The sequence below is a fragment of the Psittacula echo genome, assembly GCF_963264785.1.
Source record: "Psittacula echo genome assembly, chromosome: 12".
Classification (NCBI taxonomy): domain Eukaryota; kingdom Metazoa; phylum Chordata; class Aves; order Psittaciformes; family Psittacidae; genus Psittacula; species Psittacula echo.
Window position 1 is genome coordinate 4,834,322 of NC_137747.1, and position 14,463 is coordinate 4,848,784.

At 36.6% G+C, this 14,463-nt stretch overlaps 1 protein-coding gene across 12 annotated transcripts in view; it reads left to right on the forward strand.

Annotated features, from left to right (window-relative positions):
• The window catches only part of ZMYND8 (zinc finger MYND-type containing 8), a 50,921-nt gene that overhangs the window by 30,453 nt on the left and 6,005 nt on the right, over nt 1–14,463 (forward strand). For 11 of the 12 annotated variants that reach the window (XR_013957864.1, XM_080627818.1, XM_080627827.1 and 8 more), the window contains 12 exons: nt 220–297; nt 942–1,057; nt 2,126–2,607; nt 4,836–4,976; nt 5,748–5,900; nt 6,703–7,206; nt 8,590–8,961; nt 10,966–11,156; nt 12,176–12,256; nt 13,216–13,294; nt 13,843–14,082; nt 14,237–14,394. Coding sequence is in view for 11 of the 12 variants with exons in the window: in XM_080627818.1 (XP_080483944.1) it covers nt 220–297; nt 942–1,057; nt 2,126–2,607; nt 4,836–4,976; nt 5,748–5,900; nt 6,703–7,206; nt 8,590–8,961; nt 10,966–11,156; nt 12,176–12,256; nt 13,216–13,294; nt 13,843–14,082; nt 14,237–14,394 (2,595 nt within the window). In the remaining variant the exon portion in view is untranslated. The remainder of the gene's footprint in view (nt 1–219; nt 298–941; nt 1,058–2,125; nt 2,608–4,835; nt 4,977–5,747; nt 5,901–6,702; nt 7,207–8,589; nt 8,962–10,965; nt 11,157–12,175; nt 12,257–13,215; nt 13,295–13,842; nt 14,083–14,236; nt 14,395–14,463) is intronic. The other variant, XM_080627826.1, reaches the window with a different exon arrangement.

A 14,463-nucleotide genomic window follows, 5' to 3' on the forward strand; every position in this document is an offset into this window, starting at 1 on the left:
CCGTGCTAGGTACAAGGGAATGATCACTGTCCTCATCCTGCTGGCCACACTGTTTCTGATAAAGGCCAGGATGCTCTTAACCACCTGGGAAATGTTGATTTATGGCTGCAAATTTGTGGGAAAATGATGCTAGCAAACTAGACAGGCTAACATAGTAACACTGATTACACTTTGGACTCTGTTTAAGCTCTCCGATAACTGTTTGCTTTTTCTTTTCAGATGAATGAAATTGAAGTATGTCCGGAATGTTATTTAGCTGCTTGCCAAAAACGAGAAAATTGGTTTTGTGAGCCTTGTGTAAGTTAAGGATTATGGTAGTCTAGCTAATACACTAACCTGGTAATTCTCATTTGACTGTTATTTTTTATCTGTGCCCACACTGTTTTAAACGTGTGGTGGTTACTGACTCAAGGAAAGCTGCGGTAGTTTACCAAGTAGTTTGTGGTTGTGCATCATGCTTTTTCTGGAGTCAGACTATCTCAAGGTGTCAGCAACCAGTTTGCAAGGTTCTCTGTCTTCAAATATAAGAGATGTCCTCCTGGGTTATCTGTGCTTGCATGTGGTGCTTGCACTCAGGATAAGATTTCTGAAATGTGAGTGTCTCTCTTTTTGTAGGTGTGAATCTCAGAGTTTACACTTGTTTTTCTTTCATGACTAATTAATAAATTGTCTGTTTTCTGTTTTTGTTTAATACTGCACCAAACTTGGAAAAACTCTTGAAGACTATTAAGTAGAAGTATATAACAGATCATATTCTCTCTTGGGCCCAAGTGAAAATTAGAGAATTTGCAAGGTTTGCCCTAACATACACTACATATTTGGAGGGGACTAAAAAAAAATAAATTAATAAAAAAGTGCAATTATTATGTGTTTAATTGAGATACATGTGTTTAATTGAGATATGTGTGTTTTCTTGCTGTGCATTTTGCCTCTTCCTCTAGAGCAATCCCCACCCCTTGGTCTGGGCTAAACTCAAAGGTTTTCCATTCTGGCCTGCTAAAGCACTGAGGGATAAAGATGGGCAAGTTGATGCCCGTTTCTTCGGCCAACATGACAGGTGGGAATTCAACCAAGCAATGTCTTTGCTGTACTTACAAAATTCTTGTTGTAACTTTGTGCTCTTGGATTCTGTCTTTTGAACCTTGATGCTAATAACTGGTATAATACGGTAGCGTATTCAGTTTAGTTTCTTGCATGATGTCTGTAGAATGCAAGTCATGCATTCTTAAGTTTAATACATATATAATTACAGTGAGTAGGCAAGTGAATTCCTGTGTCTGGTTTTGTGCTGCAGAGAACTGTAGTTCTTAGAGGTGGAAGAGGGCAATCAAGTTGTTTGTTGTCTTTGGGAATAAACACACAATTGTAGGTGTAAAAAATATAGAAAACATAATCCATGTTGAAAATGCTGGTTTTGCTCTGAAAGGAGTTAAGTTTTCTGTACTTGTGAACTTCTCTGCTTAGATGGAGAAAGCCATGATGAATACGAGTTGATTTGTCATGAACTGAAAATATAAATCTATACTGTTATAAAAACAGGTACTGTAAACACACCAACTGTATAGGGCCATGAAATAAGTAAGTAAAATTTCCTGATATTTAAGAGTCTTGGAAGGCACAGTTTTCGATTTTAATGATAAACAATACCTGTCCAATACTTGTTGATAGAACTTTTCTGGGCACTGAGTAATTGGATCAATCTGACATGGGGTGTAAAATGTTTTAAAGAATGTGGTTGTGAAGTATTTTTTTTTTCTTTTTTTTTTTTTCTGAAATGCTTTTTATGTTTTTCTGATAACTGTGACAGATGGAAAGACTGCTTAGCAATGGTCATCTTACATTACATAGGCTATTTTAATTAGGAATATTTTGTCATGCCTGACCAGTATTTATTGATGTTTTATGTGCTATTAGGTAGAGTAAATGAGCTAGTGATAATCCAAGACATCCAATTCTCTTACCAAAACTAAGCTAACTGAACTATTAAAAGAAGAAGGTAGAGGTGCTCAGCTGAAATTATCTGTGTGCATAACTATATGTTTTGGCTAAAATAAATTGGTATGTGCATGTCAATCCACAGCATGACATGTAGTTATATTATCTTTTATCTGTCTGTTTTATATAGGGCCTGGGTTCCAATAAATAATTGCTACCTCATGTCTAAAGAAATTCCTTTTTCTGTGAAAAAGACTAAAAGCATCTTCAATAGTGCAATGCAAGAAATGGAGGTTTATGTTGATAACATTCGTAGAAAATTTGGAGTATTTAATTACGCACCTTTCCGGACACCGTATACCCCCAACAATCAATACCAAATGTTACTGGACCCTGCAAACCCAACTGCTGGAACTGCAAAGACAGACAAACAAGAGAAAATCAAACTGAACTTTGATATGACAGCATCGCCTAAGATTCTAATGAGCAAGTCTATGCTGAGCAGTAGTACTGGTCGTAGGATTTCTCTGACAGATATGCCACGGTCACCAATGAGTACAAACTCATCAGTTCACACTGGATCTGATGTTGAACAGGATGCGGAGAAAAAAGCAACTTCCAGTCATTTTAGTGCCAGTGAAGAATCCATGGACTTTATTGAGAAAAATACAGGTAAAAAAAGGGGGACTAGAAGGGGGGACACAGGACTTTGCATTTGGTTCGTGCTCTAGTTTTGTTCCGTGTACTTTTCATAGACAGACTTTATTATGACTCATTTTATGCAGAAATTTTAGAAAAAGAGATGTATTTGACTTTCAGTATCACAGATAAGAAATAGCAGTCCTTTCTGTCACATTGAGAGGAATAAATCATCCCCAAAAGTGACCAAACCCCTTCAGTTTAAATAGCAGGAAATAGTTGTAACTATCAGAATGAATAGGGAGTGGAAGTAAATACAGAAAGAGTTAGAATTGTCATGATTAGGAGGTATTCTGTTTAAAATTTCATAGCTCTTTTTCAAGGCAATGAGCTTAATTTATATTGTTCCTGAGAGAGCAGCTGAAACATGTTAAACTTACAGTTCCTTAGGCAGAGTGGATAAAGAGAAAAAGGAGTGTAGAGTACAGAATTTGGACTTCTCAGACTTCTATGTAGTCAAATGTTAGCTAATTTTGTGGCACTCAGGCAAACTACTTTATCTTAATGTTTTTCATCCATAAGAGAAAGTTCATTGCTGTCTGAAACCAGTGATTAAGCAGTGTATTAATGTGAGTGCTTTAAAACTTTGGTTTTGGTGAAAAGATGTCTGTGTAGAAAACTCGATCAGTGTGTTCCATGCAATTTTTAGATAAAATGCTGTCTATTCATTTTTTAAAACTTTTTATTATAATATTAATTCTAGCCAGTAAAGGATAGGCTGTGAAACTATCTTTGAATACAAAGTGTCTTGTGATATCATCCTGTCTATCTTAAGAAGGTGATGACAAAGTGATTGTATGAATTTAAATATATGAAAATACTTGGATTTTTCAGTAGGGTAATATGTCAGTTGTCAATATGTCAAGAGGAAGAATTAATTTTATACATAAATTATGATATATATATGTGTATAGCTTTTATATATAAGGTGCAGCTAACGGATACTGTTTTGTGTCTTAAAATGCGGAGATTTTAGTATACCGTGTTATTATTTCTTTGTTGTAGTGGAGGTAATCGTGGAAAGCGATTTTGTGAGACAAAGATAACAGAAGGTGACAGCTGTTATCCCATTACTCTGGATTCGTCATTATTAGCAATTCTGGAAAATTTTTCTAACTTTTCCTCAGGCCTTATTCTCCTGCAAAGAAATGTTGGATTGGACTTAACGGCAGTTAAACTAAAACATTCAGTTTCCTAGCTGGCATTTCTACCTTTATATCTGTTACAAATGCTAACTTTGCGATATCTACTTTATGTATAAACTTAGCTGTCCTATTACTGGAGTCTGTATTTCAATTAAAATGTAAAACATAATTCACGTAATATGACTGCACTATCCTTGGACAAGAACATTTTTATTTGGGTACCCCTGTTGTGTATTTTGAGCGATGTGTAGAAGATAACTTGGAAACAGCTTCTGAAACAGCAAATATTGCTACCATTTAAGAAGCTGAAAATGTATAGACAATCCTGGGTGTACTGAGGAAAAAAACGTGGCCACTACTGAGTTTAGATTGACACTTTCAGAGCATGAAGTAGAGATTTAACAGGCAGAAGGTAGTCCCTCACTGACAAGAATTAATCATGTTTTTAGGTAATGGCCTGCAGATGCTTCTCTTTCTGGACTGGCTGTTTCCAGAAGTTTGGTTTTAAACCATTATTTCATGGTGATCTTAAAGGCCCAGAGCACAGGATTTTGCTTAAATTAGAATATTCTTTTACCTTATCAGAGACATTTGGTCAGTGTTTTCCCACTTGTTAAACTTATACTGATTTGTAATGTTAATGTTAATTATCTCTGTTATTGTAGCTAGAAAATATGATAGGTTGGGGTTTCTATGTGTACTTACATGCATGAATTAAGATAGATAGTGATTCAGAGTGTTAGAATTTAACACTTAAAATAACCAAGTCTTGAAAGGTAGAAGTTTTCTGTCACTGCAGAGTAGTTTTGAGATTAAACACACATTTGACCCAATTATATAGCTGCAATAAAATTATTTTCCTTAAAATCCTTCTTTATTAAACTAAAATGAAAGGGATAGTTTTAACTTGCAAAGGAGGTATAACACAGTGTTGAGAATATTAAACAAAAATCCTTTCCCTGCTTGTGTAGGTTTGAAAGCTGCTTTGTCCCCATGAATATGGCTTTATTGTGATTATTTTAAAACCTGGTTTTATTAATTTTGTACTTTTCCCAGCTTCTCCAGCACCAACAAGAACGGGTCAAGCAGGGAGCTTGTCAGGCAGCCCCAAACCTTTCTCTCCTCAAGCATCAACACCAATTTCTGCTAAGCAAGAAAGAACTTCCACTCCAGGAAGCATTCTGAATCTGAATCTTGGTTAGTCTTGACCTTTGAGAACCTGGTACTGTTACAACTGAATAAATTGCATGGTGTCAATGCAAAATAATATGAACAAACTTGCTTGTATGTGGCTTTAAATGAACAAAGGGCTTTAAAATAAAGACTTTGGAGATGAGAACTTGAAATGTCTCCACAATGGGCTTGTCTTTTTACTAATACTTTGACATTAATGAGAGGCTGGAAATCCAGATCAGTGAGACCTCCTTGTAGACTAGACAGAGAAATTTGGATTGCAGGACTTTTCACATGTATGAGCATGTAGGGTGCCTTGGGGAGGTATTACAGTGTCTTGTCTTCATCTTCCTCCATTCTCCATTTTTTCTTCTGTTTATATTCTGCCTTGTAGTAAACTAAGGCTGTGAAGGCTTTGAATCAAATGCTGTATTAAGGGTGATATAACCATTACTGCTGTGGAATTAGTGTGGATTGGGTGGGGTGACATAGCCCAGGAAGATAAAACCTAATGTAGCAAACATTTTAGCACAAGGGACACATTTTCCAAAAGTATTGACAGAGAAAATATCCACACAATTGATGCATGCACTTTGCATGTGAAATATGTCGTATCAGAGAGGAAGAATCCATTGTTTGTTGTGAAGTCAGTTTAGAATTATTATTTAGCCTATAATTCTAAAGGAAATGAAATGTGTTTCTGACTATCTGCATTGTTACTTGGTCAAACTTGTTTTATCTGGATCTCTCTTCTTTTTGTAAAGTATTCTTCTTTATTCCTTTTTCTTTTTCCAGATCGTAGCAAAGCTGAGATGGATCTGAAAGAGCTGAGTGAGTCAGTCCAACAGCAGACCACTCCTGTGCAACTCATTTCACCCAAACGACAGATACGTAGTAGGTTCCAGCTTAATCTTGACAAGACAATAGAGAGTTGTAAAGCACAACTTGGTAAGTGTATCTCCAGGATACAATGGACAGCTGAAGGATACACTTGAGGAAATGTTGAAGTTCAAAAGAATTTCTCAAGTAGTAAAACCTTAAATATTGCTTGCATTATAATAAGAGTAGAGGATATTTGTTTTCTTTCAGGCAAGTAGAATGCACTGAACTGTTGAAAAACAGTGAGACCTGATGTTTCAAATCTTTGGCAAAAGCTTTAATTTTTAATCTGTTTTTGTACCATTCCGATGTAGATAGAATGACAGAATTACATATTCTTACTATTTGCTTTTTAAACTGAAAAATTAATACATCCGGTCACACAGGAGCTGAATTCTTTTAGAAACGTTACTGTTGTCTAGCACTTAAAGATGTTGTAGACACAAAAAATTAGAGATTCTCCTCATAAACCTTACATCGTATAAAACCGATTCTGCAAACGTGCATGTAAGTGACTTTAAGCAGATGAAGTGTTACTGAATTTAAGGTGGCTTCTTGTGGATAAAAAGAATTCCTCTTTGTATTTGCCAGCATAGGGTCCTGAGATGAACAAAACAGCTTGCAGGTAGTGGAAAAAAGCAGTGAAAGGAGGGCCATTGCATGAAATAAATATGGATTGGAATATGTGGAAGGTAATTCTTGCACATTCTGGCACTGAGATAATAGGGCAGTAAGTAGTTGTTTATAGCTTAAGGACTGGCAGTTAAGATAATGGTATGTATATACTTTGTTCCAGTACATAGAGTATTTGTTTTGGTAATGTCAGTCAGTCTGATGTCAGCATGGAATGTACTTTCCTCCCCACAATTAGGAATAAATGAAATATCTGAAGCTGTTTATACTGCAGTAGAACACAGTGACTCTGAAGATTCTGAAAAATCTGACACCAGTGACAGTGAATATAGTGATGAGGATCAGAAATCAAAGAATGATCAAGAAGATGGAGAGGACAAGGAAGGTACAAGAAGTGACAAAGAATCACTGAGCTTGAAAAAAAAACCTAAGCCCCCAGCACAGAATGAAGACAAGGAGGAACTTAAAAGCACAAGTCCAGAAGTGGAGAAAACAGATGACCTGGTCAAAGAAAAGGCAATTTCAGACACTGAAAAAGAATTTTCTGAAAAGGGAAAAAGTTTACAGCATCCTGCAAAAGAAAAACTGAAAGGTAAAGATGAAACAGATTCCCCAACTGTGCATCTAGGACTGGACTCTGATTCAGAGAGTGAACTTGTCATCGATCTAGGAGATGATCATTGTGGCCGTGAAGGAAGGAAAACCAAGAAAGACCCTAAAGAAACGCCTCCTAAACAAGATGGTAGGTTGAAATTCTTTCCTTCCTCTTCTTCTCTTCTCTAGGGCTGTTACCAAAGTCAGAGTTACCACCTTTATTTTTGCAGTAAGATAAAAATACATGTACCAAAACAACTTTTATGAATGATTTTTCCCTCTTTATGACTCTGAAAGAAATTTTCAGTCCCCATTATAGTTCCTGCTTTAAATAAAACACGTTTCTTTGAGTTTCAGCAGCTTACAACTATGAATATTGGTGACACTTGTTCTGTGGCAAATGTAGAATTTATTTTGCAGTTTTTATGATTTTCAGTTGAATCTTTAATTTCCATAGACGTCCCAAAATCACAGGTGTAGAAGTTGGAACTTATCAAACAAAGAAATTGTATAAGGTCCCATTGAAATCAATGTCAATACTATTAGTAATAATGAAACTAACAGCTAAGTCACATGTATTGTTCCTGAGAGATTCTCCCTTTTTTCTGTGTTGTTAAAAGAGCAAAGCAATTTCAATTTATTTATGTATTCACAAACAGGGCAGCTTTATGAATTTTGGAATCACCGATTCATGTATTACTAGTGGCCTAAATCAGTGATGATTGAAATAATAAGTAAGATTTTTGAATCATAGAATCATAGAATAATTAGGGTTGGAAAGGACCTTAAGAACATCTAGTTCCAGCCCCCCTGCCATGGGCAGGGACACCTCACACTAAACCATGCCACCTAAGGCCTCATCCAACCTGGCCTTGAACACCGCCAAGGATGGAGCATTCACAACCTCCCTGGGCAACCCATTCCAGTGCCTCACCACCCTAACAGTAAAGAATTTCTTCCTTATATCCAATTAAAACTTCCCCTGTTTAAGTTTTAACTCATTACCCCTTGTCCTGTCACTACAGTCCCTGATGAATAGTCCATCCCCAGCATCCTTGTAGGCCCCCTTCAGATACTGGAAGTCTGCTATGAGGTCTCCACGCAGCCTTCTCACTGTATATTTGGATGTCAGTGCCAGTTAACCTTTGTTTAGAAAAGGTTTTAGTATGCTATTCCTTTGGATATTGTTCCTTTTAAATGTTTTTCTCCTAAAAGAAACTGGGATGACAGGTAACCCAGAACCATCCTAACAAACACTAACCTCTCCTATACTCCTATACCTTCTTCAGGAGATCAAGCTGTGTTTTCTGGGTTTTGTACTTCTTTGTTTTGCTTAATGACTGGTGCTTCTGAATTGCCACCAACTTCAACTACACCAAAATGATTTTACCTGTAGAATATCAATTACCTTTTGAGGAAAATAGTATAAAGTAGGCCAGAAGGTGCATGTATTTCTCCTGCAAAAATTAAATAGAAAATGATGAGTCCGATGTGTTGGTGAAAGGCTGGCTTACATTTTATGTTTGTTTAGTTGTAGGTAAAACTCCACCTTCCTCCAGTGCAAGCACCCAGTCTCTACCAGAAACTCCAGTACTTACCCGCTCTGCAGCCCAGACTCCACCAGCCGGTGTGACAGCCACTACTAGTGCTTCTTCTACTGTTAGCGCTCCATCTGCAGCCACTGGAAGCCCTGTGAAGAAGCAGAGGCCTCTGCTGCCGAAGGAAACAGCCCCTGCTGTGCAGCGTGTGGTGTGGAATTCTTCAAATAAATTTCAGACGTCTTCTCAGAAATGGCACATGCAGAAGGTGCAGAGACAGCAGCAGCAGCAGAGCCAGCAGTCTCAGTCACAGCAACCTCAGTCCTCTCAAGGGACACGATATCAGACAAGACAAGCAGTTAAAGGTATACACTTTGTAACTCAATGTGCCTGTGATGCCATAATTCCCCAGTAGTGATCTCAGTGCTCCAAGGCTGCCCACCCAGGAATTCTTCTATATAAACAAAATCTCAAAGTGTGGTTCTACTCTGATAAGTGACTTTAAAATACAACAACTTATTCACCATACCTGCTCTTTCTGGTGTGTATTTAGAGTCGTATCTCCTTATTTTAATGACAAAAAGTTTGTGTGTGTATCTGTATAAATATTTTTGCCATTCTTAGCCATCACAGATTTGGGAGAGTGAACTGGTTTATTTTCTGGATTATATGACGAAACCATTAACCGTTCCACTTGCATGATTACCATTATCACCTCAATATCTGCAAATTGGATCTACTTTTACCTGACACAGATAAAGAAGCCGAGCTGTTCAGTTTTTCATGGAGTATAATTTGACAACAGTGAAATTACCCAGGCTACATTTGTCTTTGAAATCCCTGTTGCTTAACTCTTAACAATACTTTGATGCTATTTACTGAGCAAACAGTAACATTAGAATGTTTACACAACTGCTTTCTTACCATTCTATTGCTGGAGGTGTCACTATTTGTAGGCACATGGTAGTATAAACCCATGCTTCTATTGCTTCACTTCACAAAACAGCAACTTATGTAAATCTAGCTTCATTTGTAAGTCCAAGTTAATAAACAGTACTCTTTACTGGTGTGCCTGATGAAAAGACGTTCTCTAGTCTGCTAACACTGCTGGTAAGCCAGTACTTTCAGACAGAACAAGGTGTAGGTAATGGGTCACATACAAACCTTTACCAGGGATACATTTCTCTGGTCCCAAACCACTTTTGTGACTGTCATGTAAGAATTGCTGAAGAAGTGTTATCTCTGTACATGTAGACTGCCCAAATTTAATACAGAAAGAGTCAGTGAGAAAAATAAATGTGAAACCTGTGAAGCTGTTTTTTTAACAGACTCATACTTCAATGTAAAAGCTTGATAATATGGGCTGAACTTTAAACGTTCAGCCTATGAGTTTGTTTTAGCAATATCTTTACTATTGAGCACATCATAGCAATGTTCCATCCTTAACTATTGTATTCTAGAAATATATCAAATGAAAGTAGAAAATATAGAGATTTCTTGGATTCTGAATTGGCATAAACAAAAACATAGTACATAAGCATAAAGGTAAATAACTTTATTTCAGTAATTCCTGTTTTGAGGATATTGGCAATGAAGACATCTTTTATAATATGAATCATTAAAAATAGATTGAAAAGTGTTGTCTGAAAAGGTATTTTTTAAAAATATTAAATTATCCATTGTTTAAGATTATTTGAAATATTGACCAAAGATGAGAAAATTTTTTTACCCAGTTTAAGTTAAATCTATGAGTAACTTCTTTGCTTTAATGGGTTAATCTAAGCTGGCATTCCTTACTCTTTGGCCAAGCAAGGGCTAATGCTGATCTGGATATGTGTATACTAAACATGTTGCAACGCTAATAATAATTAGTAGCATTAATAACAAAAGAATGGGAATACTGACAGGAAGTATTTTATTACTAGAGTAGGCTTTCTTCAGCAGGGGCTCACTAAATCTTGTTTCAAAGGAGAAAGAAAAGAAATTCAATAATGTGTTTCTAAAGGATGCCAGATGAAAATGTCAATGTCTAACTTATGCTCATACATATATTAGTTGGGAGTTCTCCAAATTGAGAGGTTAGGAAGAGATATGGAAATGTCCCAAAACGGGAGGAATACAGATCTGTGGGAGACTTTTGTGTTGGTCAGTCTAAAATAATGTCAAAGATGTATTTGCTTCATTACCATTAAACCTTAAAATTATGTGCACGTTCAGTGGCTGGGCACTATAAAATTGATGATTAACTGTCACCATTCTATAAATAATGTCTTTCAACTGGTTTGGTGCACACATTGAAGTTAGAAGTTTGCCTATTGATTTTCAGAATTGTTTCTGTTATTTATCTGCTGTATGTTCTCTTTTCTTAGCTGTGCAGCAGAAAGAGATCACCCAGAGCACTTCCACATCCACTATAACCTTGGTTACAAGTACTCAACCTATTTCTATGGTTACCAGTTCTGGATCTGCAAGTACACTTTCTTCCTCAGTTAATACAGACTTGCCAATTGCAACAGCTTCAGCTGATGTGGCTGCAGATATTGCTAAATACACTAGCAAAGTAAGTTCTTGAGCAAGGTTTTAATTGAGATTTTATTTTGAAGTGAACTTTCACATTTTTGACATTTTAGATTCTGAAATAATGTTATTCTCAGGTTGTCATATGTTGCAAGTTCATTCTACTAGATAGGAACAGCTAGATTTCAACACAAGAGTGACAAACTATCTTTTTAGAGTTGGCTGAATGCTGCCCTTCCAAGCCAGAGTATGTATAAGATATGGTTCAGCTGCTCAGACACTTCAGACCCTCTCCTTCTCACATTCTGCCACTGCTGCTGCTTATTTACATTGTATTGTGTTTTGGACAGGTATAGATGTCTCCTCAGCATCATCTTTACAGTAAATGTGTCCTGTAACACATATACAAAAATGTACTTAAAACACTTGTTTTAAAACACATCATCAGATGGTAACTTGTCATAAGTGTGTATGCATATATTAAGAGAGAAGCTAAGTTGTTAAAGAGAAGATGTGGTGTAATACTTGTATCATAATAGTGACAGCGAGGGATGGGACATTAGCCTTTTATATACTCTCATAGATCTTTCAAAAATCAACATGAATGCTATATAAGGAAATAAAGTTGAGTACCCTGGCATTAAAAGCACCAGAATTAATCCTAACTGTCAACTTTCAGTATTCTCACTCAACCATATGGTGTTGGTGGGATTGTCAGTGGTCAGTAAATGCCTATTATTATTATTATTATTATTATTATAGTTTCCCAAACTCATGGTTGTGTCTTTTTCTGTTTCTAAATTTATCAACAGCAATTTCTTGCAAAAGAAAGTGGTGAAGCAGCTCACCAGTTGAGGACACTTAGGAATAAAAGTCCTGATCAAAAGTGTTGCATTCCACCTTCTAAATATTCCTCTAAAAGTAGACCCAGATAAATAGACAGAGATATGGGGCATTGTTGATAGTAATATGAGCTCACATTAGAGTAGGAGAAAGGAAGTGAAAGTGGGTATCTATTTTAATAGATATATCAAAGAATTTATTTTTCATTTTGTCTTTCAGATGATGGATGCAATCAAAGGAACAATGACTGAAATATATAATGATCTGTCAAAAAATACTACTGGAAGTACAATAGCTGAGGTTAGTGTAAGACTGAAAACCAATATTGCTTGTATTGTAACTAAAAGTTGCAAAAAGTATTTTTCTATATAAAAGTACCATATAACTGTACCTGCAAAGTATTAGATATTGAGACTGTGTAGAGATTCTGATTTCTATGCTGTTTCAGAAGTAACGATGGGCTCTATAAGACAAGCAGGAAACCATTGGGCCCAGATCCTTAAAGCCTCTGTTGAGGACTTGATTTTGTGTCACCTTGTTTAAAGTCAGAAATGAAGTAGGTTTTTGCAAGTATCGTTTCTTTAAACCATGTATTTGTCCACCAGAGAAAGATTTGAATTTACTTCTAGTTCAGGAGTGTATTCCAGTGATGTGATTATGAGTACAGTTACTTTTTGCATTTTTAATGCAATGTTATCCATTGCATTTAATTCTCTCCAAAGGTATAACTTAGTATCTTTTAAGTGTGTTCAGAGTTAAAGGTGTGATGATTTGTTTGCTTGCTATAATAAAATAAGGAAATCACAATGTTGAGCAATGATATTTGTATTCCCAATCCACAGTGAATGAAAAACTTGCTTTCCTAAGCCTCATATAGTTAAAAAGAAAACACAGTAAATGAAATGTTATACTAATAAATGCAAACAAAACTGAGGAATAGGTTTTTGATTCCAGTCAGAGAAATTTGAGACTCAACTAATTTTAGAGGAAGCAAGAGCAAGTTTAACACAAGTGCTTTTTGTTTTCCAACAATTCTGTACTGTGTATGGTAAGCAAATCTAGCAAACAAATATATTGAGTGCTTCAGGCTCTAGTTTGGGGTTTGCTATGAATGGTTTTGTCCTCATGTTGATGCGAAAGGGCCTTGATGTAAGTGATGATCAGGCTCTTGGCTTGGGGCATCTTTTTCTGTATAATAACTACGTATTATACACTGCACCCTGTTTGTTATTGCTAACTATTAATACTTTAACATTTAGATACGGCGTTTGAGGATTGAGATAGAAAAACTTCAGTGGTTACATCAACAGGAACTCTCAGAAATGAAGCATAATCTAGGTATGAAAATGGCAGCCCGAAATAGTGTGTCATGTTTTGTCCTAAATAGAAAATCCAAATGCTTGTAGTATGTATTGTCTTCATCATATGATACTGCAGATTGTCCCAGTGAAGGACAGAAAACCTCTCATAATGTGCTGTGCTGATGGTAGCGGACACCTTTTGAGTATGTGAACAAAGTTACCTTAGTTTCCATGTCTTCACCAAAGTATGTTAGCAGCGGCTGCATATATCCTCTTTGTGTTTATGCTGTACCTAGTACACCTGGATTCAGATCCATTGTGGGTCATCTAGAAACTACAGTGTTAAACAAATGGAAGGTAATAGTTAAGGGTAAAAACCATGGTGCTGGAGTAAGAAAAGAAGATGGAAGACTTACATTTGTTGAGTCTCTGTTTTTATAAAAACAGAGAGATGCCCTAACTCAGGGAATAATTTGATTTAATTTCATTTTGTCTTTAAACTCATGAAAATTATTGTTTTGTGCCTTGCTCTTCGGGGCGGAAGATACGAAACTCCTCTTTCCTCTTTCTTTGCATTTTGAGTAGAACTGACGATGGCTGAAATGCGTCAGAGTCTAGAACAAGAACGGGATCGTTTGATCGCTGAAGTGAAGAAGCAGCTGGAATTGGAAAAGCAGCAAGCAGTAGATGAAACTAAAAAGAAGCAGTGGTGCGCTAACTGCAAGAAAGAGGCCATTTTTTATTGCTGTTGGAATACTAGCTACTGCGACTATCCCTGCCAACAAGCTCACTGGCCCGAGCACATGAAATCTTGCACACAGTCAGGTAATCTTGCTCTGGGTTGCCTCTTCCACAGCGAGGGGTTAGGGTGGGTGGAATACATTGTGACTCAACCTTCTTTACTTGCATGGGTGTGACGTGCCTGTGGACTGGTACACAGGAGCTGTGGCTACTTTCTCTTTTTTTCCTTTATTTTTAGCTACTGCAACACAGCAAGAAACAGATACTGAAATTAGCACAGAAACATTAAATAAATCATCCCAGCCCAGTTCAAGTGCGCAGCCTACACCCACAGAAACAGCCAGCACCCCTAAGGAAAAAGAAGGTTCAGCTGATAAAAGCAAAGAGAGTGTTACAGTGAGTATCATTGTGGTCACTTCAGTCAAAAGCAATATGTAAGATTTCTCTGAAACCTGCCCCTAAAGG